General features: G+C 38.2%; 1 protein-coding gene across 10 annotated transcripts in view; it reads left to right on the top strand.

The window, feature by feature from the left end:
* The window catches only part of NCKAP5 (NCK associated protein 5), a 245331-nt gene that overhangs the window by 78735 nt on the left and 141369 nt on the right, over positions 1 to 25227 (top strand). For 9 of the 10 annotated variants that reach the window (XR_008733526.1, XR_008733527.1, XM_055718344.1 and 6 more), the window contains one exon: positions 24437 to 24527. Coding sequence is in view for 8 of the 10 variants with exons in the window: in XM_055718344.1 (XP_055574319.1) it covers positions 24437 to 24527 (91 nt within the window). In the remaining 2 variants the exon portion in view is untranslated. The remainder of the gene's footprint in view (positions 1 to 24436; positions 24528 to 25227) is intronic. The other variant, XM_055718342.1, reaches the window with a different exon arrangement.

The following is a 25227-nucleotide window of genomic DNA, read 5'->3' as shown; positions in this document are numbered from 1 at the left end:
GGAAAGGACAAGAAATGAAAAGTGTTTCCTAGCTTATCAGAGCTATGAGGGGAGTTGCTATTAATTACTAGAACAGGGTGATAATATTAATATCCTTGCCTGGCTGCTCCTGTACACACAGTATCATATTAAATGGAGTAGGAAGGCATTTGCTGGCTTTAAGGAACACAGGCACGAATTAGTTCCACTTTCTCTGGGCTTTGTCTGTTGTGTAGTTGGAATATAATATGAAAAGGTAAAAGACTTCCAAGTGAAATAAAACCATACCTTTAGAGGGAATAAAAAAGCCAAAATTAGGTGCTCGGGTTCCCTTTATAATGCATAGAAGTGCTTCTGAAGGGTGATTGATAAAGCATTCATGCTGAGTGAGGAGTCCTTCAGCTAATGCTGAGGGAAGGACTGTATCCCTTCATAGAGCTCATGCACATAAACCAGTCCTACAAGTGAGCTGCTCCAAATTTGTCTTTCATCTGGTTGGCAGAAGAAGTGATGGTGGAGGGTGTCCTCTCTTCTAATCACTTAATGAAGGCAGCACTTGAGACAGAACTGGAAGACATATCTGTGCGTGGCTTAGACTGAGGGAGTCTAGCTGCTTTTATCCTGTCTTTCAGGAGGGTGTCCCCTAACAGGCCCATAGGTGGCCTCCTTGTGGAAATAGTCTCCTCTTTTCCCCTGAAGCTGAGCTCCTTCTGGAAGTAGTTCATTTTACATGGATCCATATAACTGTGCAGGCATGGGGTAAAAGTTGCCCACATGTCCCCTAGGTGAGTGTCCCAACCGTTGATTCAGAGACCCTTCATGCTGTTCTTCACACTGTGCGTGTCCTGTTGTTGAATGCGTGTTCCAGCTCCAGAACTGTAACATAAAAGGTCAACATCACATTTATCTCCCCACAAAATATGGTTATTGTGACTATGGTTTAAGACCATCTCAGGCCTTGGGATAAGCGATAGCGGTACTCCCAAGTGTGCATACCACATCTGGTGCTCTTCAATGACTAGAGCTGCTCTCCTCCATTCTGAGTCCTCAAGACTCAGCTCTCTGTTTCAGATGCACAAGCTCACTTATGGATCCAGCTCGCAGTGATCTTAGCGATGAAGTCCTACATTGTGCTTGGCCTGGCTAATCCGTCTCCTGTATGACTTGAATTTGGCCAAAAGAATCAAAGTTTGCTACAGTGCTTAATATTTCAACCTTCTTTATATTGTGCACAAACCTCATTCTGTCTTGATTGTTGATAGCAAAGAACATAATTTGTTAAGTACATATTATTGAGTTGGTTTATGCATTCACTTGTAGGCATGTACTAAGGAGACTAGTCTTATCGTACATTTAAACTACACAAGCAAATAATATTAAATAATTAGGAGGTGAGAGGGCTGTAAGAGTACACCAAGAGTTGCCAAAATCAGGGATTTTAGAAAGTTAAACCAAGGTATAAGCAAAAGAACCTGAAACTTGTTTTTGAAACCTATCCATTAGGCTGCTTAGACAATGAAAAATTACCGTTCAGCCAGGGAGAATTTAAATAGCAAAGAAAACTGAGATAAGATTTACCAGGCAAATGATGGTCATGGCCTGATGCCACATGGTCCTGACAGAATGCACAATTAACCTTTTTGTTTTATTATGCCTGCTTCAGATACCTGCAAGGTTATAATATTACCCTGGGGAAATGAATTTGAGTGACCTACGGCTAAGTAATGACATGAATAGTAACAAGAGATGATAGGTGCAGCAAAGAGATAAGTATTCTTGCTTAACCACTGAACCTTATTAACTATATATGTTACAGTATATTCAGTTCAAGTACTTGCTTAACATCTATTTATTTTCTAACAAGTCGTTACTGTGGGGTAATGTTAGTGCTTCACAAAACCGTTACTTGGGCTCACTTAGACATAGAACAAAATTAGAGCTTTTGTGTTCCTACTTTACAGTATGTTGCTTTCTAAAGGTATTACAAAATTTTCATGTGTAGCAGTGATGCAGATGTGTAGATATTTATCAAACTTACAGTTTATTACTGTTTTGTATAACTCCCCATGTCATTGGGGAAGATGCAATGTTTGAATTTATACGTATAAGCAGTGGAAAAAGTTCTGTAACTTTCTAAATACTGTTTTTTAATTCTTGTAAGTTGAAAGGCATAAACTCATTGCTTTTTTCTTCGTTTAAATAGAAGTTACTGCTATTGCAAGATACTTGCCTTGGTAGTAAAGTTATATCACTCAAAATATCAACCTAAATCTGGTTGCATTCCACTGAACTCAATCAGACCCTCCACAGTTCCTTCACCTGTTCTCAGCATCATTTCTGTTCAGGGCAACTACTCTTGCAGAAACTAAATGACCTTCTTGACACTTTGCAGGGAATGGCAAAACCAGAACTTTTGCAGTAGCTCCCAGCCAGTGACTCTTAATAAAAAGTGAAAATTAAGGATAGAAAAATGAACTGAGAGATTCCAGACAAGAACTGTCCAAAATAAGATCTAAGAACTGGATTATACAGCATGTGGATGTTGATGATTTGGAGAAGCTAATGACCAACTAAAAAGAGTGAAGTGTTCTGTGATTGTTTTGTCTCAATGCTATGTGAATTTTAGTCTGAAAATCAAATAACTACTTTTCTATTTTTTTTTTTAATGGAATTTCATTATAATTGGGGAAATGAATATAGGAATATTTTTTGGCAGTCTGTTGCAGCTAATATATGAAAGAATAATACATGGGCAGTAGGATTGGTGATAGTTCTGAGAGGGGGATCCCATGAAAAAGTTGGGTTCACTAACAGTATGTTTTAAATAAGCATTTCAAACAAGGTTATCAAAACAAGATATTGCTGAGTTCTTTTTAGTTGTTTACTTGGACTGGGAAGAGGTATGTGCTGACCTACCACTGAACCCCTGGATTTAGCTTTGTCTGACTTCACAGAAGTGCTTTTGTACAATGGACTCCTGTTCATGCCTGAGGTCTTGTTACATTTGTTGTCATCAAACAAGCAGATTTATTATGCTAATGACTTTGATGTTACAAAAAATATCCCAGGTAGTACAAAAAGAAGCATATTTTGCCTCTTCAGATGTGAAGATTAAAAGAAAAATCTATTCCATTGCTCAAAAATTTCCCTTAATCACAGTAACAAACACTTGCTGTTTATTTCCAACAGTTTAGCCTTGTGCTAGAAAAATTTCTCAGAGAAAACCAGAGTGTTTAAGATGGGGAGAGAGAGGAAAAGGAAAGAAAAGAGAAAATGTAACAGCTATGCATGAAGTATTGTTTTCTGAACATTTGCTTGTACTTTTGCTTAGGGCAAAATGGAAAGACATTGCTGTTTATTGTATTACGTATAGGCAGCGTACTAAAATCAACTATTACTGTTGATGTTGAGGTCAAAATGTCTTTTTCTTCTTTATTGCAATACTCTGCATCTAGGAGGAATCCAAAGACCTTGAAGTCCATTATGTTTGAGAAAAACAGAAAACAGTGGGGGCAGCATCCCCACAGCGTAATATGCTATCCTAAATGAAAAGTAGGAGGCAGCAAGGGAAACAAAAATTTCCAGTAGTGTCTTTCTCTTGTTTGGAAGATGCGTCTTCTTTACACAACTGGAGAACAATTTTTTTCATTATTACTTACTGTTTTGAATTGACTGTAATAACCGATTATTCTGAACCATTAGAGTGAATGGATGGCTTCTGCAATGGATAATCGTATATGTTGACTTACCAGTCCCATTGGAAAACAAACTGGCTGAGCCATCTTAATGAGGTTTTCCTGGACTGTGTACACATTTCAAATAATTAAAATTAAAATGAATCTGAGTCCCATGTAATTAGAACTGAATTTATTTGATTGTATTCCCCACAAGGAGGGTAGACACAAAAGGTTTCAGTAATTTTAAAGCTTCTTGCAGATTGCAGACATTATGTCTCTGTTAATTGGCAGTTTTGAAAAATTAATGACATTGGAAGTATTTTTGGAGAGTTTATGTCATCTTTGATCATATTTTTGAGCAATATCCACTTGATTCCAGCTCCCATTTATCCTTTCCTAAGAATGGTTGTGTGCAGTGGGCTTGGAGAAGGTTGGATAACACCCTGTGGCTGCAGACTGGGGATGGACCAAAAGTGGGGCAGTCTTTTCCTCTTGCATTTGAGCTCTTAAAACTTTTTTAGTGGATTTTTTCCTAACATTCAATAAATCAATATTTGCTTATAAAAGGGAAAGCTGAACATAGAAGGTAGCAGCCTCCTAGAGTGTTTTATGTATTGGCGATCACTTCTGTGGGGGTCCTTATGGGTAATATCTGTTTGTATTCATAATGGAATGCATAGAACAAAACAAAAAGTCCACAATAAAAGGAGTTTCTCTCTTAAAAAAAAAAGTTGTAAATTACTGTTAAACTGGTGTGAATTGTTGGTTAAAATGGTGTGAACGTGTAAGTCTTGGTAATTTGTACTCCACTGTTTGTTGGGCTGAACCCTAATACTACATTGATTAAAAAGTGATAATCTAAGTAAATCTTTAAGATAATGCAGAATAGGCTGTCAGAGCATCTCCTGGAAAATAAGTTACTGAAGTTTATGAATGTATTTTTGTTACATATTCCTAAGTAAAGTGTGCATGTATTATCTAGTTCAGAAGTTAGAAAAATATTGCATTAAGATCCCCAAGCTTGCTTTTCATAGGGGTGAGTATACTCAGTAACTTTTAGATAAAATGAAAGTACAGTCTTAAGTTCTTGTAAAAGTAACACTTAATTTTCTGAGATACCATTTTCTTAACTGTAGAAATAAAAGCAGTCAAAATATTTGAGGAAAACTGTCCAGCAGAATTTTTAAAGTTATATTCGTGGGATTTCTTTCTTCTTTGCCATTTTTTTCTTTAATTAAACTTTAAGTTAATCTGAAAATTTGAGGTAGCTCAGGGTTTGAGTAAATTAAATCTGCCTATCGTGCCTGCAGCACTATCAGCACTAGACATGGTAATCTAGCACAGGGACTGAGCTTCTACAGAGATTTAAAAATAGGGCATCAAGAAGGAAGCCCTGGAGCCCGACTGGTAATGTGTACATGTAATGGTGTCAATAACATTCAATCAAAGTGTCAATGACACTCTAAGGTAGCAAAGACAGAGTTAAAAGATTCTTCTTTAAAATAAAAAAAAAAAAAAAAGACCCAGCAATTACTAACACTGCTGAAATGCCACAACACTTGAACCATGCAGTGGTATCTTGCCTCACCTCTCTTTCACAAGCCTATAGTAAGGCAGATCTTTAGTATTGCAGATGCTGCATATTGGTGAATGTTGTCTTTTTTTTCCTGTAGTCATTTTGGGAATATGGCTGTTTGATCATCTAGCTCTAGCTTTGACCATTTTCTCACTGAAGAAAGTTGAGGACCCGTTTAGAACTTTAGTATGACTTGTGTTCTAGAAGATGACAATGAGGAAATTATTTTTAAAACCTACATGAGTGACTTTGTCATTCCTGTTGCATCATGAAATACAAAGACCTAAATACAGGTGAACTCACCAAGAAAACTCAAACAAAAAATTAAATATATTTACTGTATTTAAATCCACTTTTAATGTGCATGTCTTTTTAGTTAAAGTACAACAATTTTTCTGAAGGTATTTTCCTGTCAATATTTATGCATACAATGTATGGCAGAATTGTTACATACTGCCACAGGAAGGCATGCCTTCTTATGATGTTGAGCACAGATACCTCCTGAAAAAAGAAAAGTGACAAAAATGGGCCCCACTAGGTTAAAGTGAATTCTTGTTTGTTTGTATTACTAGATCATGTAAGCAGTCTGTATACAAATGGTGTTGAAAATGGTATTCAAAGACCTCGGCTCAGAGGGTGATGTCATGATTCTTTGGAGGATGGTACAATTTCAGCAGTTGCTGAAAGAAGCATTAGCTTATTATGGTACAGTGTTTTGAGAAGTCCATGTGAGAGTGATTTGCTGTATTTTTTGTTTATTTTTTTAATAGACAGCTTATATTCCCTGGTCATTGCATTTCTGGTTGTGATTCACAATGCTGTCCAAATGTCAAATTTATCTTGCAGAAGCGAAGCGCTGCTGACCTTGTGTTGATAGTTCATAAAACTTTAGCTAGCACTCATTTGTATATGTGGCATTCAATCTTAATTTTATGCAATGTGTGGGCAGAAATACATAAATTTTATATGAGGTGACCATTCATTAGTATATACTTGTGAGTTTTAATAAAGCATGAGTGTTGTAATGCAGTATAATCTGTGCAGTCTACATGACTTGAAAACCTCAAGCAAAATTTTGCATCCCAAAGTAAACAAGTGAAAAAATAGACTTCAATAAAATTTTTTGCATGCTATTTTAAAAATAATTAATGGTTGGAACTGTCCTTTACCAAAGTTTAAGTTCAACTTCCATAACTTGAACAGATTGCAATTTTAAAAATATTTTTCTTCAAAATTAGCCTTTTTTTACAGTACTTTCACATCTCTATATTATTACACATTCATATAGCATGGATAATAATTTTTTTAAAAAACACGGGTTTTATACAGATTCCCAATGTTTATGTGTGTTTGGACTCTGAGGGTAACCAGTTGTTTCTACTGGCAAATGAAGTATCTTTTTAATTGTTAAAAAAGGAAACATTTTTTTCCTTTTAAAAAGAGTGTCACAGCATGTCATAGAATATTCACCATCCTAGTTCAATGCTGAATATAAGTTTTCAAATCTCAGTTCAAAAGGAGATACTTTTTTTTACCCCCAAAACAATTATAGTTGGTGGTTCTACATTAACTTCTATGGATACTGTAGATGATATTTTCCTCTTGAGCATTACAAGAAAAGGGACTTGCACACACTGATTTATGTTACCTGAGCAGTTTCAGTTTTCCTTCCACTTCAGAAGTTTCCGCAAAATCCAGTTTAAGTGTGAGTAATCTAAGTTTGCATCGCTTCTCTAAACTGTCTGTTTTGTACTCATCATTCTGCTGGCATTTATATGAAAATCCTATCCGAGCAAGCTGCTAGTATCAAAGCAAATTTCAAGTCAGGATTTCTTGTTCTTTCTTAAGTACCTGTTGGAGAAGGATCTGTAAACTCTGGTTCTGACTCTGAGCAGAAGAGACTTTCAGATTGCCTATTTGTATGTGGTAATCCTGTAACATTTTAACTGAATTCAAACTTTTGTCTCATACCAGGTGCCAACTACACTGTCGATCACCTTATATCCTCATGAGCTTGATTTTTTATTATTTCTTTTCAACTTCTGGAACAGGCTGTTTCATACCTTGCTGGGTAGAATGGGGCATCTTACTCTCCACTGACTGTAATCCATGAGCCTGTTTTATGGTGTTGACCTACTGTAAATAATGCTGCCTTTGAAAAATCTGTTGAGCGAGGAGCCTGACATCATGGTGCCAACTGCTCTGTTAATCCAGCTGTGTGTTGTAGGGACGGCACCACGTGTTATCTAAAGCATATAAAGCCCTTTCACACTGTTGGTGACTGTGTCTAGGGTTGCTGGGGAGTGCAGAGGGAGGGTGGTTACACCGCTGACATTACACATCCAGTGCTGATGCTTGGACTGTGGTTTGCAGTAATCTAGCAGCAATCATAGAATCACAGAATTATAGAATGGTTTGGCTTGGAAGGGACCTTAAAGATCATCTAGTTCCAATCCCTGTGCCATAAGCAGGGACACCTTCCACTAGACCTTTAGAGACATGTACAAATTTTATGTGCTCTGAGTTGTATCTAAGTTAGACACGACGAGTAAGCAGCTCAATGTAAGGAATGGTACTATCTGTCTGACAGTGTTAAAGACCAGGCGCCCTTACAGGATATTTTGATAGGTATTACCTGCCTGTCTTGGTTTTATATTGCTTTCCTTCATGGAATCTGAGTGGTTTCTCAACTGAAAACAAACTCTCAGGAGTAATATTGAGGCATACATGTTAAGTGCTAAGTATGACAAATATAATAGGTCTGTGAATATTCTAGCAGTTAAATCCGTTGGTGCAGCTCGTGCCTATCCGTAGCTTTTCTCCCTTCTGTAATGACTGGCTAGTTACTCTGACAGAGGTAAATCTTGGTCAACTTGGTAAATAGCCAGTCACGCATGGATCGAACTTTATTATGATTGTCACACTTATTTGCAAATTTAATTGGTTAAAAATTTCTCCAAACATTAGAAGAAATCTGCGGGTTTTGTTAAATCAAATTTTGTTAATCAAAATTTGTTGAATTACATTTTGTTAAATTCCCTGTAATTCTTTATGTACATTTCTCTCATACTGTGATTGTATCTGCAGCTATGCTAAGACAATACAGATAATTAAATGTAATCTGTTTAATATTTCTGTTTCTGTTCTTTTCTGCATGTGCTGTTCATGTGCTAGGGAAGGTAACAGAAAAAAAAATAATGCTTAGACAAAAATACCTTAAAATGCACCTTTGCATTACTCTTTAAATATTGGGATTACAGAGCAAAGATTAAACCAAACCGTAGAGTTCACATTGTGTCTACATAAAGGACTAAGATGTAAAAAGGTGCCTTTACATTATTAAAGAAAATGGGAGGCAAAGTATAGTTGGTGTGGTTTGGTAATAAAGGACCAATCTGGGCTGCTGGGTTTTGTTCTTGACTGAATTATTAAACCAGACAGACTTGCTGTCACTGAAGTCTGAAAGGAAGTTTGAACCCTTCTGACTGACTGACTCTAGGCACCTAAGACCTAACTTTTCCTGTGCTTTTTATTTTTGCCAAAAATGTGGATGCTTTTAGGACAAAACACAGAGTGTAAGAAGTGCTGAATGATTTAGGATGTCTTGTTTCTTATATGCCCAACACAAGGCTTGCTAAAATGTCCTTGGTTTCCCAAGGTGGAAATTTTTTGCTGTGAAACCCGTGCCTGTTTAAAGTAGACTCAGAAAAGGCAGCATATGCAATCCACTTGGTAGTTTTAAAAAACTTTTGTAATAGGCAGATGTTCATAAGATACTGTTAAAGCACAGATGCCCATCATGGCTCTTGATGCCTAGAACTACTCAAAATTATGTTTTACTTTTTTCACTGTGTGATTGTAATAGTGAATTAAGTTATAAGAGTAAAGGACTATCAGATATCTTCATATCATCAGGTATTCTACAGAATCTAGGAATATGTGATTTTTATACTCACAATTGAAAACTTGTGTATTACAAGGCACATTTATACTAGAGGTACGTTATTCCTTTAGATCTACTGATAATACAGAGTCTTGTAGGTGTATTAACCATTTTTCAGACCTTAATGCTTGCTGACGCTTAGGTTCCCCCTGTCTGTACTTGTCTGTGTATTGTTTATAAGCAGGTCCTTAAAACAGCTCTCTTAACAGCACCAGCATCTAATAAATAATAAATAACACTCAATACAAAAATGAGTAGATGATTGCTTACATTTTAAGTTAACAGTAGATGTTTTCTCTGTAATTTTTCATTAGTGATAGATTGAAAGATTTGCTCCCAAATGAGTTCAAAATCCAGCTTTGCACTTGCTCAAAGAGGTGTGATTTATAGATTTATAGATTACCTTGCCACAAAGAGGTAATTATAAAATCAAGATGTATTTGCTCAAATTTCAAAAGATTTGTCTTTAGCAAACAATGTTAGGAGTCAAATGCTGGAAGAGATCACCCCACCAGATACAGATTTGTCTCTCTTACTCCCACTAGACTATTTTCTATTTGGAGATGCATCAGTGTAAATACCAAAAGAAAAGAGCCTGTGTTTTACAGAAGACTGTGGCCTTTACTGTAAAATGAGTTACCATATTCCTTTAGGAATTCCATATTGTTATATTTATAATTTTTACATTTCCAAACAGTAAGTTTATTTTTTTAGCAGGTTTAGTTTATGCCATTTGCAGGCCAAGCGATTTCTCAAAACATACAATGTGCTTAGTGGCATGAACAGCAAATGAGGGTTTAAGATGATGAAGATTAAGGAAATCTATTACACATCCTTTTAGTAATCTGAAATTACTTTTAAATGAGTCGTTAGCAATAGCTTAACAAAGGTATAAAAATACTGTGCTACCACTATGCTAATGAAAAGACTGTCAGCATCTTTATTTTATAATAATCTTTAAATAAAAATGATGTTTAGAAGACACTAATAAACCACGCAAGTATGGATAATTTACAAATTACTATTATAGCAGTTATTTTAAAAATAAAGTGAACGTGGATGATCTAAAATAATTCAGTTTCATTTTACAGTCAATGCCAGTGTTAGATTTTGTGCAAGATCACAGTGCTTGTATTTGTGTCAGGGAGGATAATCTTTCTGTGAAGATAACCAGCAGATAGATCCTACTCTATAAGCACTGCACTGGTGTGCAAAACCAGTGTCCGGTCCAGATGCAGTTTTTTAGCAGGGATATCACTTCTGCCCTCTTCCTGTATTCATCCTTCTGCCTCCTATTGCCCATCACCTATCTTAGGCTAAGTAGGCTGGCGAGAACTGTGTTTGTCACAGTACTTACAGCCCACATAGTGGGAGGTTTGGCCCATGCTGGTTGCTGTTAGGTGGAGCTCACCCTGCATACCTCCTCCGCCTCTGCCCAGCTTGTCTGTGGCAGCTGGAGGGCACAGTGCTGACTTGGCCTCTCTGGGTCACATCTGTAATAAACATGATCTTTTCCCTCATAACTATGGAACATTAAAACCTGAGTGAATTACTATAATTGTGTCATAAACCATAGCTTAACTTTGTAACTGAGCAAACAGGAGTCTTAGCTGTCTCCTATACCCACAGTTTATGTTGCCTTTGCATAACTGGCTGAAAGTCCTGCCTTTCTGCCTGCCCAGCTATGGATATAAAAGGACCTGACGCAGCTTCTTCTCACGTTAATAGATTCCCCTGCTCTATGTAGTGTTTTTGCTCATGATGAAGGTAAACTGTCCTTCCTTTTTGAAGAACAAATGGAATTTTTAAAGCTTTGATACTGTGAGATGCTGCTGTTCAGCACTTCCCTGCATTCCCAGCATATCCAACCCAGTCTCTCTTTCATGTATCATTCTGGCTCTTTTTGTTGTTATTGCCCTTTCCCCCCCCGGACATGGGTATCTAAATTGGTTTTTCAGGAATCGGTTTCCTGCATTGTAATGGTGTATTATAAGATAATGATTGTTTTCTTTCAGTGTTTTATAATATTTAATTAAGGATTCAAAAGGATCTTTTTCTTTGTGTTGATTCTTGCTTAGAGGTGAAAAAAAAGTCCCTCAGGATAACTACTAAATTATTTCTTAGTAGGGCAGGCTTGTGAGGCTTTGTTTCCACCAGATTAGCTAAAATACATGCTGTCTGTTCACTTAAGTCACAAAGGCCCTGATTCTATGAAACAAGCTGTTAAGTTCAGTGGAATGACTTCTGCCCAAAGTTACTCGATTTTGCAGTAGTTCGTGCCAGTACAGCTTGAAGCTGGTAGATACAGTAGGTTCTAGAGTCACCTGTTTTTTATGCATTTCACTGGCATAAACTCAGAATCTTGCAAAATGCTGAATTTCTCATGTTATGGGTATTTCCTAAGGTTTTCATAGTAAACCTTTATATCCTGTATCAGTTCTCCTAAGTCCAGGATAAAAGTGTGTAACTAGTTCAGAACTGCAGAATTTTATTTGCTAAGCCCAATTTTCAGGTAGCTTAACATAAATGTATGTATTCCTAAGGTGATCTTCCATTTCACAGTAGAACAAATTGCATAGATAAGGTGACAGTTTATAGTGAACTGGTGATACCAATATTACATCTGATGTTCATTTCTGAAGCTAGAAATGTAGGCTCTGTATGTTACTTTTGCTGTGTCATGGCTAAAATTTTGCCTAGTGAATGTACCAGCTGTCTTTTCTCTGCAGTTGCCCAAGTTGAAAAGGTTGAGGATCTCTTCCCTGAAATGTAAACTTTTTATGTAGCCAAGCCTATTTGGTTCATATTCCAAAGGATAATGGAATGTGATCCACTGTTTTGGGTGCATGAAGGCTGATTAAAATTGCATCTTCATGGATTTATTCTGAATGCTGCTTCTGAAAGGTGAAAGCACAGAAACAAAGGTCTTTATAGAGCGTGGGTGGCAAAGATTTACATTTCTCAAAACTTTTGTGTTATCTCACACCTGATTACTGAAACAGCCTTCCTCCTGAAGGGAGAGAGGGAGTTAATATTGGAGCATTTTTTCTGTTTCTGGTGACTCTTTAATTAATGCCTCACAGGTATTTATTATCATCATAAAGCTGTTACGAAATAGAAACTGTAAAATGAATTTTCAGAGGAAAATCTGAAACAAAGCCACAAAGGTATCCTATGACAGTGCGAAGTCTTGAAGAGAGACTTCTCGAATCTTAGGCTGATATGTTAACTGCTGGATCTTCCTTTCTGAAGCAGATGTGGTTTATTTTTTTCTCTATTTCCTGTATTATGAAACATGTAAATCCTAAATAGTCATGTTGAATAATTTTACAGAGGAAAAATATCCCTATAGGAAACACTGACGAGCTTCCCAATAAATACTACTTTTACAAAAGACCTAACCTTTGTTTCATTTTAGTCATGTCCTATGAGAAGTAATGCTCAACTAGTGCATTATTTAGAGATTTTTGGAGTAAATTTTGAAAGCCTCATACAGTGCTCTGTCCACAGGATTCCCATTAAACACAATGGGAGCCATGTGGCTAAAATCCTGCAGAGCAGTTTGAAAATGTATCCCGTGCTGTGTGGAAGATAGATGATTAAAGAATGAGTGCTTGAACAGGGAGGAGGGAGTGATGTTGTGATTCTCCATTTAGCACTATAGTTAGACTAAAAATCCTTCTCTAAACCCTTCTTAAATGATCTTCTGTTGGAAGTCCGAGCTAATGGCTCTCCTGCTTGTGCGAATGAAATGCCAATACATTACAAATAATTAAAATAAACATTTGCACCTTAGAGATATCTAGATGCCCTTTCGCTTCTTTTTATGTTAACCTTTTTATTGCTGTTCCAATTTATTCTTTTTCTGTTTTCTTACATCTTGCTTACATTTTCATGTCCTCCTTCTCCTCAAAGCTCTATTACATCTTTTAGGCTGCTGTTGCCTTCACTTTGGTCCTCACGTCTTGTGCTGTTCTTTTCCTCTCCATTCTCTCCTTAAGGTGTTTTCTCAAAAAAATTTTCTCTACTTTCCTTCTCTGCTTATAAGTATTTCCTTCTCTCTTCTAATCCAACTCTTCTTTGTCCAGTTGCTCTACTTTGTGGGCCAAAGTAATGGGATATGCCTTTCCAGGCCCCTTTACTCTCCCCTCTTTTCCTTTGGTTTTCCATGTTGATAGCTGGCTATCCCTCCAAAGTGTCCTTTCCTCTTCTCACCAGATTTCTGACATCATACAACTTGCCTCCTGAACCTACAAGCTGAGAAACATTTGAGAGACTGTGTCTGATACAGGCGCAACGTTCTGCATGACTTCAGCACAGGGAAAATGGGAGCAGGCAGGCACTAGTGGAACCAGATAGATGCAGCAAAGAGCCAGTGCTCTTTGCAAATCTTACATGCAGACATGCTGCCCTACTTTTAATCAGTTTGTCTCCAGGATAATGCAATTTAAGGAGATGGGCTTCAATAGTGATGAATTTGGCATTTTGAGCGTGTTTAGTCTGGTGTGTTTTTTTCCTGTTGTTACTTCATACAATGGATAACGGCTGTGCCAGAGTAATGTGTTTGAAAAGGTATGGGGAATGCTTTATGGTGCTTGACAGAGAGGCATAAAAGTGTCCCTGCCTTTTTCATTTCTTTTTTTTTTGTTTTGTTTGTTCTGGTTTTGTTTTTTTTAATACAGCTGTAATTTCTTCTTCTTGCATCCCATTTGCACTTTGATATTACTCTTCTTCCCTCCTTTTTCTTATCTTCTTTTTCTTTTGATAGGCTTGCACACATACAGAAAAGGATAACGTTAGAAGTTATTAATGACAAATCCTTCTTGTTTTTTTGTGACCAGTTCACAAGTGGTTTAATTTAGCTTTTCTTGTTTGTTGGCATCAAAGCTGATGATGCTGTATATGACACTGTTCCAGCACTCTTCTGTGTGCATTGTCATGTATTTTTATTGCCTCATTATCAACTGCTTGGTTGTAGAAGAGCTGTCAATATAATTTTACAGAGGCTACCACTACCTAATGATACAGGTAATTAAGCCCTTGGAGACCATTATTCTAACCATATATTACTTGATTAGGCCATTTTGCTATGCTGCTAGGGTTTGGAATTCTACAACCAGTAAGCTTTCGTTCTTACGTCTCTGACACGAGTTGTTTTTGTGGCTATTTTCCAACCACCTGAAATTTAAGACTGGAAGAGTAATTACTCCTACATCTTAGGTTTCTTTGGTAGTACATATGTATTGCTGTTAACTGAATCTGTCCACAGAAGGGTAAACTCCTTTTGAGCTGGGCACCCTTAGAATAAGAAACTATGTTGTTCCAGGGCAGTGCTGCAGGAAACCCGCAAGGAAGGAGGCATTTTTCAGGCTCAGGAAAAGATACTTGGCATTCACTAGCCTGGCAGTCATTCCCAACCTGCTTTGGGGAAGAACACATGAAGGCATTTTATTTATATATTTTTCATTCCATAAGTTGATAATTGGGAGGGTAAGGGGGAGGGTTCTAGTCATACAGAGAGGACATTGGGGCATCATTTGTTCAGGAAGGGTACAGAGAAAACACTTGATCATAGCTGATCAGCCAAGGTCTCATATCCTCTGTTTGTCAGTGTCTATTTGAACGTCCAAAGCAAGCTCTCTGCTGAGGAGAAAAAAGGAAAGACAAATTCTATATATACCTACAGCAGCACATTATCCCCCATAGGAATTAGAATATTATCATACATCTTTTTGTAGTACAGGCATCACTTGGAATATTACTACACATTTCATCTGTCTTTGCTGATCTTGTATGTAGAGGCTTTCAGGAAGTCGTAACTGATTTGAAAATCTTATTATTTTTTTTTTCTTTTCTTATTGTGGTCTTTGTGAGGTGAAATTTGGAAATGCAGAAGTCCAGAAAGTCAAAAGGAATTATATTTATTAAGACTCTGTGTTGTCTTTAAAAGTACTTCGAAGTGAATCTCATGGTTGGGAACGACAGTCATTGTTTCTTGCAGTTCTGTTGGTTCTTGCTGTTCTTTTTATTTGTGAACATCTGACATGACCCATTTTGAAGGGATCTAAGCTTAAAGTGGGAAGCTTTGCTGTCATACTTGAGTCCTGTGTAGTAACATTTTCAGGAGTCCAGCCTTTGGGCCTTTGTAGTTGGCTGTTCAGCATCAGGAAGGGGCTGATGCTGTCTTGTGAATTTAATTTTTGATGTAAGATTTAGGTTATTGAACCAAATCAGGAGTGGTGTGTTGAATGTTTATTTAGAGTCCCATTTACTCCATTAGTAGTTAGTTTTTTAAAGGCATTAAATTCACATTTTAAGGGCCAAAGAATGCAAGAATTTAATAAACTTTACAGTCTTTGCCTCTGAAGGCATCAGGGCATATTTTGTGGTGTTCAATGTAATGCAACTTTCTGAACAACTTCAATGGTAGGCGTACTTAGTAGTCACTTAAAAGAATTCTGTATCTTTCTGTGCAGCAATGATATGCATGCTTACTAGCCACTTAATCAGAAGAATTATATATTTTAAGTGTTTTGCGTATAGGTGTTTTACTGGGGAGTCAGAGAGGCTGATATCAAATCATGATTGTTTCTGCAAAAGGAAGTCCCTCCTCTATTTAGCTTTCTTCCAGCTGCTGTCTGTACTCTGGACAGGACAGGTAGGTGTCTACTGCAGCTCTTCACATCTGAGCCTGGAAGCGTCATGATGGGCTGAGTTGCATGAAAGTGCATCAGAAGAGCTTGTTTGCATTGTGGAGTGTTCTGCAAATGCTTGTTGATGACAGACCTCATTTTAATCTTGCATTTCTCTTGTGCCTATTTCAACCCCACAAAAGCTGCCTCCCTTCACGTAGCATCTTTGTTATTCTTAGAAACACATAGAAATATATGTAGCTATGTCAAGGTGGTCCTGGTACTACCTTGAAGCTGTGACTCAGAATTGAATAAGAGATGTTTAGTTTTGAGTGACTTTACATTCCTGTAAGTAACTTAAAGCAATAGTGGTTTGTCTATATCAGGGTGCTTATAGGCAAAATTAAATATGCATCTTTGGAGGAGCTGGTATATATCTCTCTCTCCATCCATCTATGTATTTGCAAAGATGGAAAAAAGCAGATATTTGTTTAAAATGTAGAAAACCAGGAAAAAATTTTTAAAAAACCACTTTATTTGAAATAGGAAATATTTGCAGTCTGACTGTATAACTATAATTCTTCTGATGCTTTTAGTTATGCTGAAACACTGTGACTATTTCTGGTGCCTCCAGCATGAATAGAGTTCGAACTTAGGAGCATATGTTTAAGCTGACATGAGAATTAGTTTTCTGTACATGTCTGGTTCTATCCACTTACAGTTCATTAAAATATCTCCTGTCCTAAGGTCCCAAATATGTTACTGAGGAATTGCAGGAGGGACAGTCCTTCCATTGGAAAAACACTTTCAGTTGCCTATGAGAAGCTTTTCTGTGAGGCTTAGTCTTGGATTGTTTTTTGTTTAATTCGCCATGCCTGTAACTTACAAAATTGTAGACACGGGTGGTGATGGAAGACACCCATACAGTCCATATGGCATTTGTCTATCTGTCAATACAGAAATAAACATTACCACTGGTTTCTCTTGCAGTTCAGAAACTTTTTGCTGTAGGTATAAGTTTGATGAGTGAAATCTGTATGGCTGAAAGAGACAATGGAAACATTTCCAACATTTCCTGGCTCAGATGGTGTTTAGAGCAGTCTCAGAGAAATGTCAGGTCTGCCATTGCGTGATAACAGAATTCAGACTTGTGTGGGAGCAGTGATATACCAATGCTGTGGTCTTTCAAAATCCTTCCCTACTTATCTGAGGCTCCAGGCACATACATATTTTAAGGATACCTTGAAAATTGCCAGTGGGTTCAACGGTCAGTGGTTCAACTAAGTAAATGTTGTGCTCAGTCTTTCAATTCTGTGGAATTTTCAGGTGGTGGTATGGTCTAGCAGATAGAGCACCTGATTAGGTCATGCACTCAAAAGAAGGATTCTTCTCCACTTGTGTAAATAAAGCTTGAGACATGTTTCATTCCAGCATGGCCTTGTGATAGTTGCCTTCATCGTGTACAAGATACTTTATGTGCTGCTCTTCTTTAGATGGCTTGCCCTTCAGGCAACAGTTTGAGTATGCTTTGAGTACATTGTTCGAAGAAGGGTTTAACGTAAGTATGTGGAAAGAGCATGGCTTGTGCAGTTTGGATTTGCCACTGGCGAATGACACAGGCTGCTCAGAGCCTGTGGTGGGGAAGGGGCCCTGATGGTGCTGCAGGAGGAGAATTTGCCCTGGAATTTCTGGATTGATAAGCACCTGTGCTCATGAAGAGAAAGAATAAACATAAATGATACATTGTATGTGTGTCTTTCTGTTGATACTATAAAGGATATTATTACTTCATTTTCCAACTGAAATATTAAGGATGGATATTGTGTGTTCTGTAGGCTTTGCCCAGTGCACTCCTATAAAACGTGTAGCAATGTCATATCCTAAGCAGAACTGAAAATGTGGAGAAAACCCCTTGGGGTTTGAAGCCCCATCATTTCCCATGTGTCAGATCTCTTAAGTTTATGACATATCTGTTTTCACTTCTCTCTGTGCTCTTTTTAAAATCCATTTTCAATATCTACATTCTCTGGAGAAGCTTGTGTCTTTTTCCTGGCTACCTACCCACTTGAAGCAGTGGCCTAACAGCGTGCTGCAGGGTCTCCACGGTAGGTGCACTGGGAGCAGCAGGCTTGGGACACAGCCCCAGGAAGGAGGGGCCACTTCATTCTGGGGATCACCATGGCTTGCAGAGGAGAGCAGAGGGTCTAGAGGCTGTCGTTGTGGCTGACAGGTCACTGCACAATCTGGAGATGAGTCTGCAGATCAGGGGAAGAGCTGAGGAGAGCAGGCAGCCATGTCTAAAGCTAATGAAAATCCCTGGAGCCAGAGGGGAGTAAGCAAAGTCTGCAGTTCAGAGCGCCACTGATTTAATTGAAACCAGGTAGAAGGAGAGACACTCCTGCAAGGATGCAGTGAACAGGAACTGCTGTTTGATGAGCTTTTTTTGATTCTGATGTCTTGTAAAGCCAATTCCATGTTTTTCCTGTTTAAAAAAAATCCAGTGCTTAATCTAAAATCCAGATTTTTTCTATTTTTTCAGGAGGGAGAGTTGTGAGTGTTTGTTTACTTTGAAGCCTTTTGGTAGTTTGAGGAACTCACTGTAAGGAGAAAGTCTAGCCTTATCCGTTGCTTTGCATGGAGCGGTGAGGGAAGCGATATGCAAGTAACCCCAAACCTGAAGTTCAAAACTACGAATGAGCATGCAAACTAATTTCTCTGGGAGCTGAATCAGAGAGAAGCTTTTTGTTTGGTTGGATTGTAGGTTTGGAGAGAGATGGAAGGCTTGGACAGAGACACAGAAGTCTGCCACCAAAGCCAGACAGATTGCTGTCTCCAAAGAGACTGGTTCACAGATGAACCAAGAGCTGAAAGAACTGAGAAACCACTTGGGAACCGGTTCCTTCATCTGTTATCAGGCAATAGGGGGGGGTCAGACAGCTCAAGGAGCTGAAACCCAGGCCACATCTCCAGGGAGGCTATAAATAAAAAGTCAAGAGACTTAAGCCGGAAACTGCCCAGGAGAGAGGCAGGAAGCTTCACTGCCTCACAAGACAGGAGCTGGAAGAAAATATCCACCTGAGAATTTTGATGACACAGAAGTTAAGCTAAAGATGGAGAAAGATCTGTTATTGATATTTTTCTCTAAGATTTTAAGAGTCCTGCACCTGCTGCACACTGTGAGAAGGAAAAAGCTGAAATACAAACCTCAACTGCTGCAGTAAGATTCTATAGGAACCTCCGGACACATCTCTGGAAGACTGAGTCGGTCTCGTGTTGAAGGAATTCTTGTGACATGCACTTGAAATAACTACCAAGTACTGTCACCTCAGCTTGAGGGTGATGAAAAGGGAAGGTGATAACACCTAGCAAAAGGTAGCTGCCAGCCTGTGGAAATCTTGAAGGAAGTAGGTCAAGGAAGAAAGGGGTTGAAGCTGTCATGCACCTTCTAGAGCTGGAACAACTACATGCTACCTGTCCCTTGGAGGGAGGATCGTAAAAAGGGCTATGTGGGAAATGGCTGAATAGAGCGTGGGCTGTGGAGACTATTTATTCTCTGTGCTAGAGATACTGGGAAGGACTTTTTTTTTCAAGGAAAACTTGCTCTGTCAAGGAAAGATTTTAGGTCTGGGGAGATCCCTCTGAAGGATATGCTACAAAAAGTGGAGAAGGGAATGGGTTACCTCTGCAGTGAGACATAAAGGCATATCCTACACAGTGGAGAGCTTGTTCAGAGAAAATCCTCTTCACGTGTGAAATTACTGTGGCAAACCATGAGAGACATCTCTCTCAAGGAAGGGAATCAATAAACCTAGCTGAAAGGGGTCTGAAAGACCTTTCTGGGAAGTGGGAAATTTACAGGGAAGGTTCTGCAGAGTTAGGGGGCTGAGAGAACTCTTCTGCCTCCTTAAATTAGTGTAGCTGAGGGAAGATAATTCCTATATGGTATGAAAATCTGTTCTTGGGGAGGACCCCAACAAAATAGACTCTGGCTTTGGTCCACTTGAAATGACAGAAGTGGGAGAGGCACAAAGTGGACAGGTTTTGTGACCACGTCCCAGCATTGCTGGGGAATGGCACAAAGGACATGCCTGTTTATGAAGGTGATGGTGCTGAGAAAATTAAGAGGAAAGTCAGGAATTTAACTGTGTCGTAGTGATGCATCAGCCCCAGCAGGGTTTGTCTTGCCTGGTCTGTTTGAAACTGCTCTGGCTCATGCCACGAGTTGTGGCAGCAGGGCCAGGCAGGAGATGGAGGCAGTAGAGCTGTCAGAAATGTAACATGAAAATGCATTAAAAGCAAGCCTCTACAGCTCATTGGGTCCTTGCAGGCAGGTCCTAGCTTCCAGGCAAGATTTGAGTTGCAGCAAAAATACAGAGGAAGCTTCCTTCTGCCATCTTGGAGACCTGAGCATCTGTGCCCTGTGTGCTGCTTCCTGGGCAGGGAATGGTGTTTCCTTCTTCCCAGAGATTCCTCTGGCCCCCTTGCCCAGAAACACACACAGAAACAAAGTCAAAATAAATAACTGCATGTTGCAGTTGGTTTGATTTCCTGGTATTCTCTCAACAGCACAGAACAAATTACATTTTTTTAAAATGTAGGAATGACTGATGTTGTTTCAGGAGTAATAGCAGCAAGAACCTGTGGATCATAAATTCAGGTCCTTAGCTCTTGACATGTCTATGTAATTAATTTCATAAACTGCTCAACTCTGGCTTAAAACTGTTTAGGTTTCTCATCCTGTTACTCTGCCTGGTAGGCTGGTTCAGGGTCTCAGTTTTTCAGTGATTAAAAACATCCTAATTCCAGCCTAAATATATTTAGAAACACTATATTCCCATCTTGTTTTTTTGACGATTTGCCTTGGGTTGGTGTAGTTTTCTTTCCCATTTAACTTTTTCTCAATGATTCTTCTGTGGAAAACATAAAGCTCTTGGTCTCAAGTCTAGCAAGACAAGTTGTTTAGTCTCTTCTCATGACACACTCTCAATGCCTCTAAACACCTCGGAGCTGTCTCTTCACTGAATCTTCTCTGAATGAGCCACTGCTGAACACTGATGATCATAATTACAGATAATATTCCAGATGAAATCTTGACAGTGGTTTCCACAGTAGCATTAATATTTTATGTTCCTTAAACTCTTGCATTCCATGAACAGATTCTGGTTTCCAAGGGCCTCATTTCTTCTTGCGTTTTGTGCTTTGAGATATCTATCCATAGGTTGGGACTAGTGGAAGACTGTTTCCCTGCTCTAAACCGACATTTTGTCAATAAACTTAAGCTTCTATCAAACATGGGTTTCATTTAGTTTTCTCCTAAAGAAATAGCTTTTGTTTAAAAAAAAAAAGAAAAATTGAAAGGAACTCTTCAGTTTGAGGAAAGCTTCCATTTTCTATTCAAATAATAGATGTAAGAAAAAATTTAATGGTACTAAGCGAGATGCTTCAGATGAATAGACAGTAAATAGAACACTAAAGAAAGGGGGAAGTAAATGATCTTAAATAGTGACTGAAGAATGTAGACTCAGGAATGGTGAGCTTTAGAGGCTGTTTTTGCAGATTGTAACAGCTTGATAGTTACATAAGATACATGGAATCCTTGGCAAAACAGGTTTTTTAGCATAGTCCAGCAAGCAGGCAGAATACATGCGTGGGGGATAGCTATTCTAGATGTAATCTGCAAGTACTTGACGTTGGAGTGGGTCCATCTAGGATATAAGAATCATGATGAAAAGAAGATAACCTTTTGTGGTTACCAGAAGGGGGGGGGGAAATATAGGTTGATATGTAGAAATAGCCTTTCATAAAACTCCTAATTTTTCTGTTTCACTTCCAAATTTTATGTCCTTTGGAAATCTTGTTCAGGGAGCAAAACAGGGAATTTCAAGTTAATTTTATAGAGGCTCCACTATTCTTGCATTATTTAAAAGAACTTATACTAAGTCCTGGCATGTACATGTCCCTGTGGAGAGTATTATAGATCATAACAACAATCACTTTTCAATTAAGGTGCCATTAATTCATGCTTCAAAGATTCTAATTTATAAGGAACAAATCTTGATTGTTATCCTGTGCCATGTTTGGTTAAGCAGTCCTTCCTAAAAATGGACAACTGGGGTGCTAGTGAAAAAGCAGCAGCTTAAAAACCACAAGAGCACTGGCCATCGGAGTCTTGCAGTAAATTTGACTGTAAGCATATTTCACCTCCTTGTTTGACAGAAACTGTTTTTCTCTTTCTATTTTCAGATATTCCATGGGCACCTAGAATTTGTAAGATCCTCTCAGTGCTGGTTTTATAGTGACGTGACCACACAGACAGTGTCTCTGTTACGCTTGTGGTTCAGCTTTACGGCTGTCAACTCTTGCAAACTTTTATAATAGCTGCAAACAGCAAAACAACAGAAGTCTCAACTGTGTTTAACTGAGCTCTTCATCATGTTGCAAAGATTATTCTGTTGCATAGAAATCTATTCTTTCTCCCCTTTTTGCTTGTTTATTAATTTGTAAGAACTTCATGGAGGACTAGATTTGAAACTGTGCATGCATATATAAACAAATAATTAAGAATCCTATTACATCATTGATTTAAAAATGAAGTGATGAGCATGTTGAGAAATTAAATCTTGCAGTGAGGACTGCACAAGAATTTATGTTACAAACCAAAATGATTTGTTCTGTTGTGTAAAAGGCATCTTGATTAAGGTCAGCCTCTGAACAGAAATGGTTGCAATCTGCAACTGAAAAACTGCACCACTGTCTGCACTAGAGATTAGAGCTGGCTTGTTTTCATGCACATTTGGTCAACAGATGGTCCAACTATTCTGTGGGCATTCTGGCAATATAGAAGTCTGCACATCAATGACAAAAACCTATCATACGAATAAGTAAAATGTCAGTGTCCATCTGAGTAAAATGAATACCCAGTGTCGACTTCTCAAAAAGTAGCGTAGCTGGCTGACTTGGAAGGAGGAAAACTAGCAAAACATCCTATTATTGCTAAATTAGCCAATACCATTTATTCTGATAACACTGAAAGAACAGAAAGACTATGAGGCTTATATAAAAGATAATATTATTGGCCTTTGGCCAGAGCATTAGCTAATATTTGCTGTCTCACTGGATTTTTACCTTAGAAATAAAAAAAAAAAACCAAAAAAAACCCATGATATGCTGTGAATAATTCTTCTGTTCAATTGCATTTGCAAAGAATGGTACACGGAAGTCATGTTTCCCTAAACACAGTAGAAACAAACAACAGCAGGCAGTTTCTGGTCTGATATGCTGAGGAATACAGGGTCTTTTTTCAAGGTCACAGCTTTAATATACAGCCTATCTATCTGGCAATATGGCTTAAGGTATTCCTTTCTCTCTCCCCTGCCTTTGTGTCACCCATACACCTGTGCCACTGCAGTTTTCCCTCCTCCAGCCCCTGTTCCAGCTGGGCTGTTTCCAACTATATCAAGGGATTGGGCCAGCTTAAAAGGAAAAGAATACAAAACATGAAAGGCAGAGTGAGAAAAACTGTTGCATCTTCACAGCTGAAGAAGCAGCTGTACAGGGGCGAGAGTCTGGGTGAGGAGATGAGGAGTGGGGAGAAGCTTGAGGACCTTTGCCTGGAATTGGCACTCACCATTTTTTGTTGTGAAAACCGGTGTCTTTGTGGTTTTGTCCATCACTGCTTCTCTGGTTTTTGACCCCTGTCCTCCTCTTAACCATACACATAGAGCTGAAATCAACTATAGTCCCAGGCCTTTATTTGCGGTAAGCCTTGGTGGGATCTGCTAAGCCCATGGGATTTAATTTCTGATTGACCTTGAATGGGACCAGTGTTTTGTAGATGGCTTCCCTTATTCCCAGTGGTCCTGTTGTGTGAAGGAGCAGAACTCTGTCCAGTTCATCCTCCATTCAGGAGAGTTAGCGTTATTACCAGTTTTAACATGCTTGATGAATGCAGATAGATGAAAGACAATTTTTGGTGATGCCTATTATCACCTTCTAATATGGAAGTGCAAACCTTCCTTCTTTGGCTGGTGGAACTGAAGTTGATTACGTTTTCATGAGATGGTAGTACCAGATTTTAGACTACACTTGCTTTTTACATCCTTTTGAAAGGGCAGAGAAGGGTGAATGTGTTCAGCAGCTGTACTCATATAAACAAATGTACTGGCACACACTGCTGCACCTATAACATAGAGAGTAAATACTAGTAATGTGTTTGACAGTCTGTCTAAATTGCACAAACCTAACAATTGGCTAGAAATACAGCAGGTTGTTGGTTTTTTTAATCTAACTGATTTTGTTCCAAAATGACAGTAATTTTATCATGGTGTTTGGTTACATTGTTGATAAGGTGTATATTTGCACACATTTGTTTTTAATTTTTGTAACTGAATTGCAGTAGGATTTTAACAATACAACTAATTACTGTGCATATTCAAAAGATAAAAGAGTGCCCTTAATGTGTTATTCATAACATGGAGTATGAGAACATTATAAGGCCGGGATTGTCTTTAAATATTAATTTCATGGTAGCCATGGATGCATTAGGCTTTTGTAAAGAAGAAAAACACTGAATGCAACTCTTAATTTTTTTTCCATACAGTTGACTTTTATAAATATTTTTGTTCTCTAGAATGGAGGAGACGGTGAGAAATCTGCTAGAGAGCCAAGGATCCCCAGGCCAGCATGGAGAAGGAACTGTCAATATCATGAAGGTATATCAGGTATTAGTGACTTTTTACCTGTTTTCTTGTGATAGAAAAGTTCTTTAAAACAAAGATCACACTACTGAGATAAATGTGTCTGGCATTGTTTCCTCTGTGTGTTTATTAGTTATGAATACTTGTAAATAGTGGTCAGTACCATCTATATTTTCCCGGGTGTTCTCTCACCAGAGTTTAAGGGTTTTCATTTTTATTATCATTGTCTTATCTGCATTTGCTGCTCCTCACAATTAACAGGACAGAGAAACTAGCTTGGAAGACTTTATTAAAGCATTTAGTATTTTAAGTAATATATTCCAGCATCTTTAGAAAACATAGATGCTTGTGACAGCTTGACCTTCAGATTGTGATGGATAATTTTATCCACTCATAATCTTACTGAGTGTGAGGCTTCTATATCAAGCTCCATAGTTTCTTGTTGCAGTTTGTGGTAGGTGCATTTTATCAGTCTCACTTGGGGTAGAGAGAGTATCTCATGACAACATTTCAGAGAGCAAAGATTTTAAGAGGTTTTTCAAAGGGAACCGGGTTTGTTTATACTCTTTATAAGAAAGGAGAGTTTTGCATTTTCCTAATGTACTGCCATATTCTGGAAGCAGTGAACCTGAGGAGATAGCAAGCCTTTTTAAGTGTCTCTGGAAACAGGAATGAAATAGATGCCAGTTCATCAGATATTCTGCACATAAATTCTTAAAAAAAA

This window comes from Falco cherrug, chromosome 8, assembly GCF_023634085.1.
Source record: "Falco cherrug isolate bFalChe1 chromosome 8, bFalChe1.pri, whole genome shotgun sequence".
NCBI lineage: Eukaryota > Metazoa > Chordata > Aves > Falconiformes > Falconidae > Falco > Falco cherrug.
The sequence above is the reverse complement of the archived record's forward strand: the minus strand, read 5'-3'. Positions and strand labels throughout refer to the sequence as shown.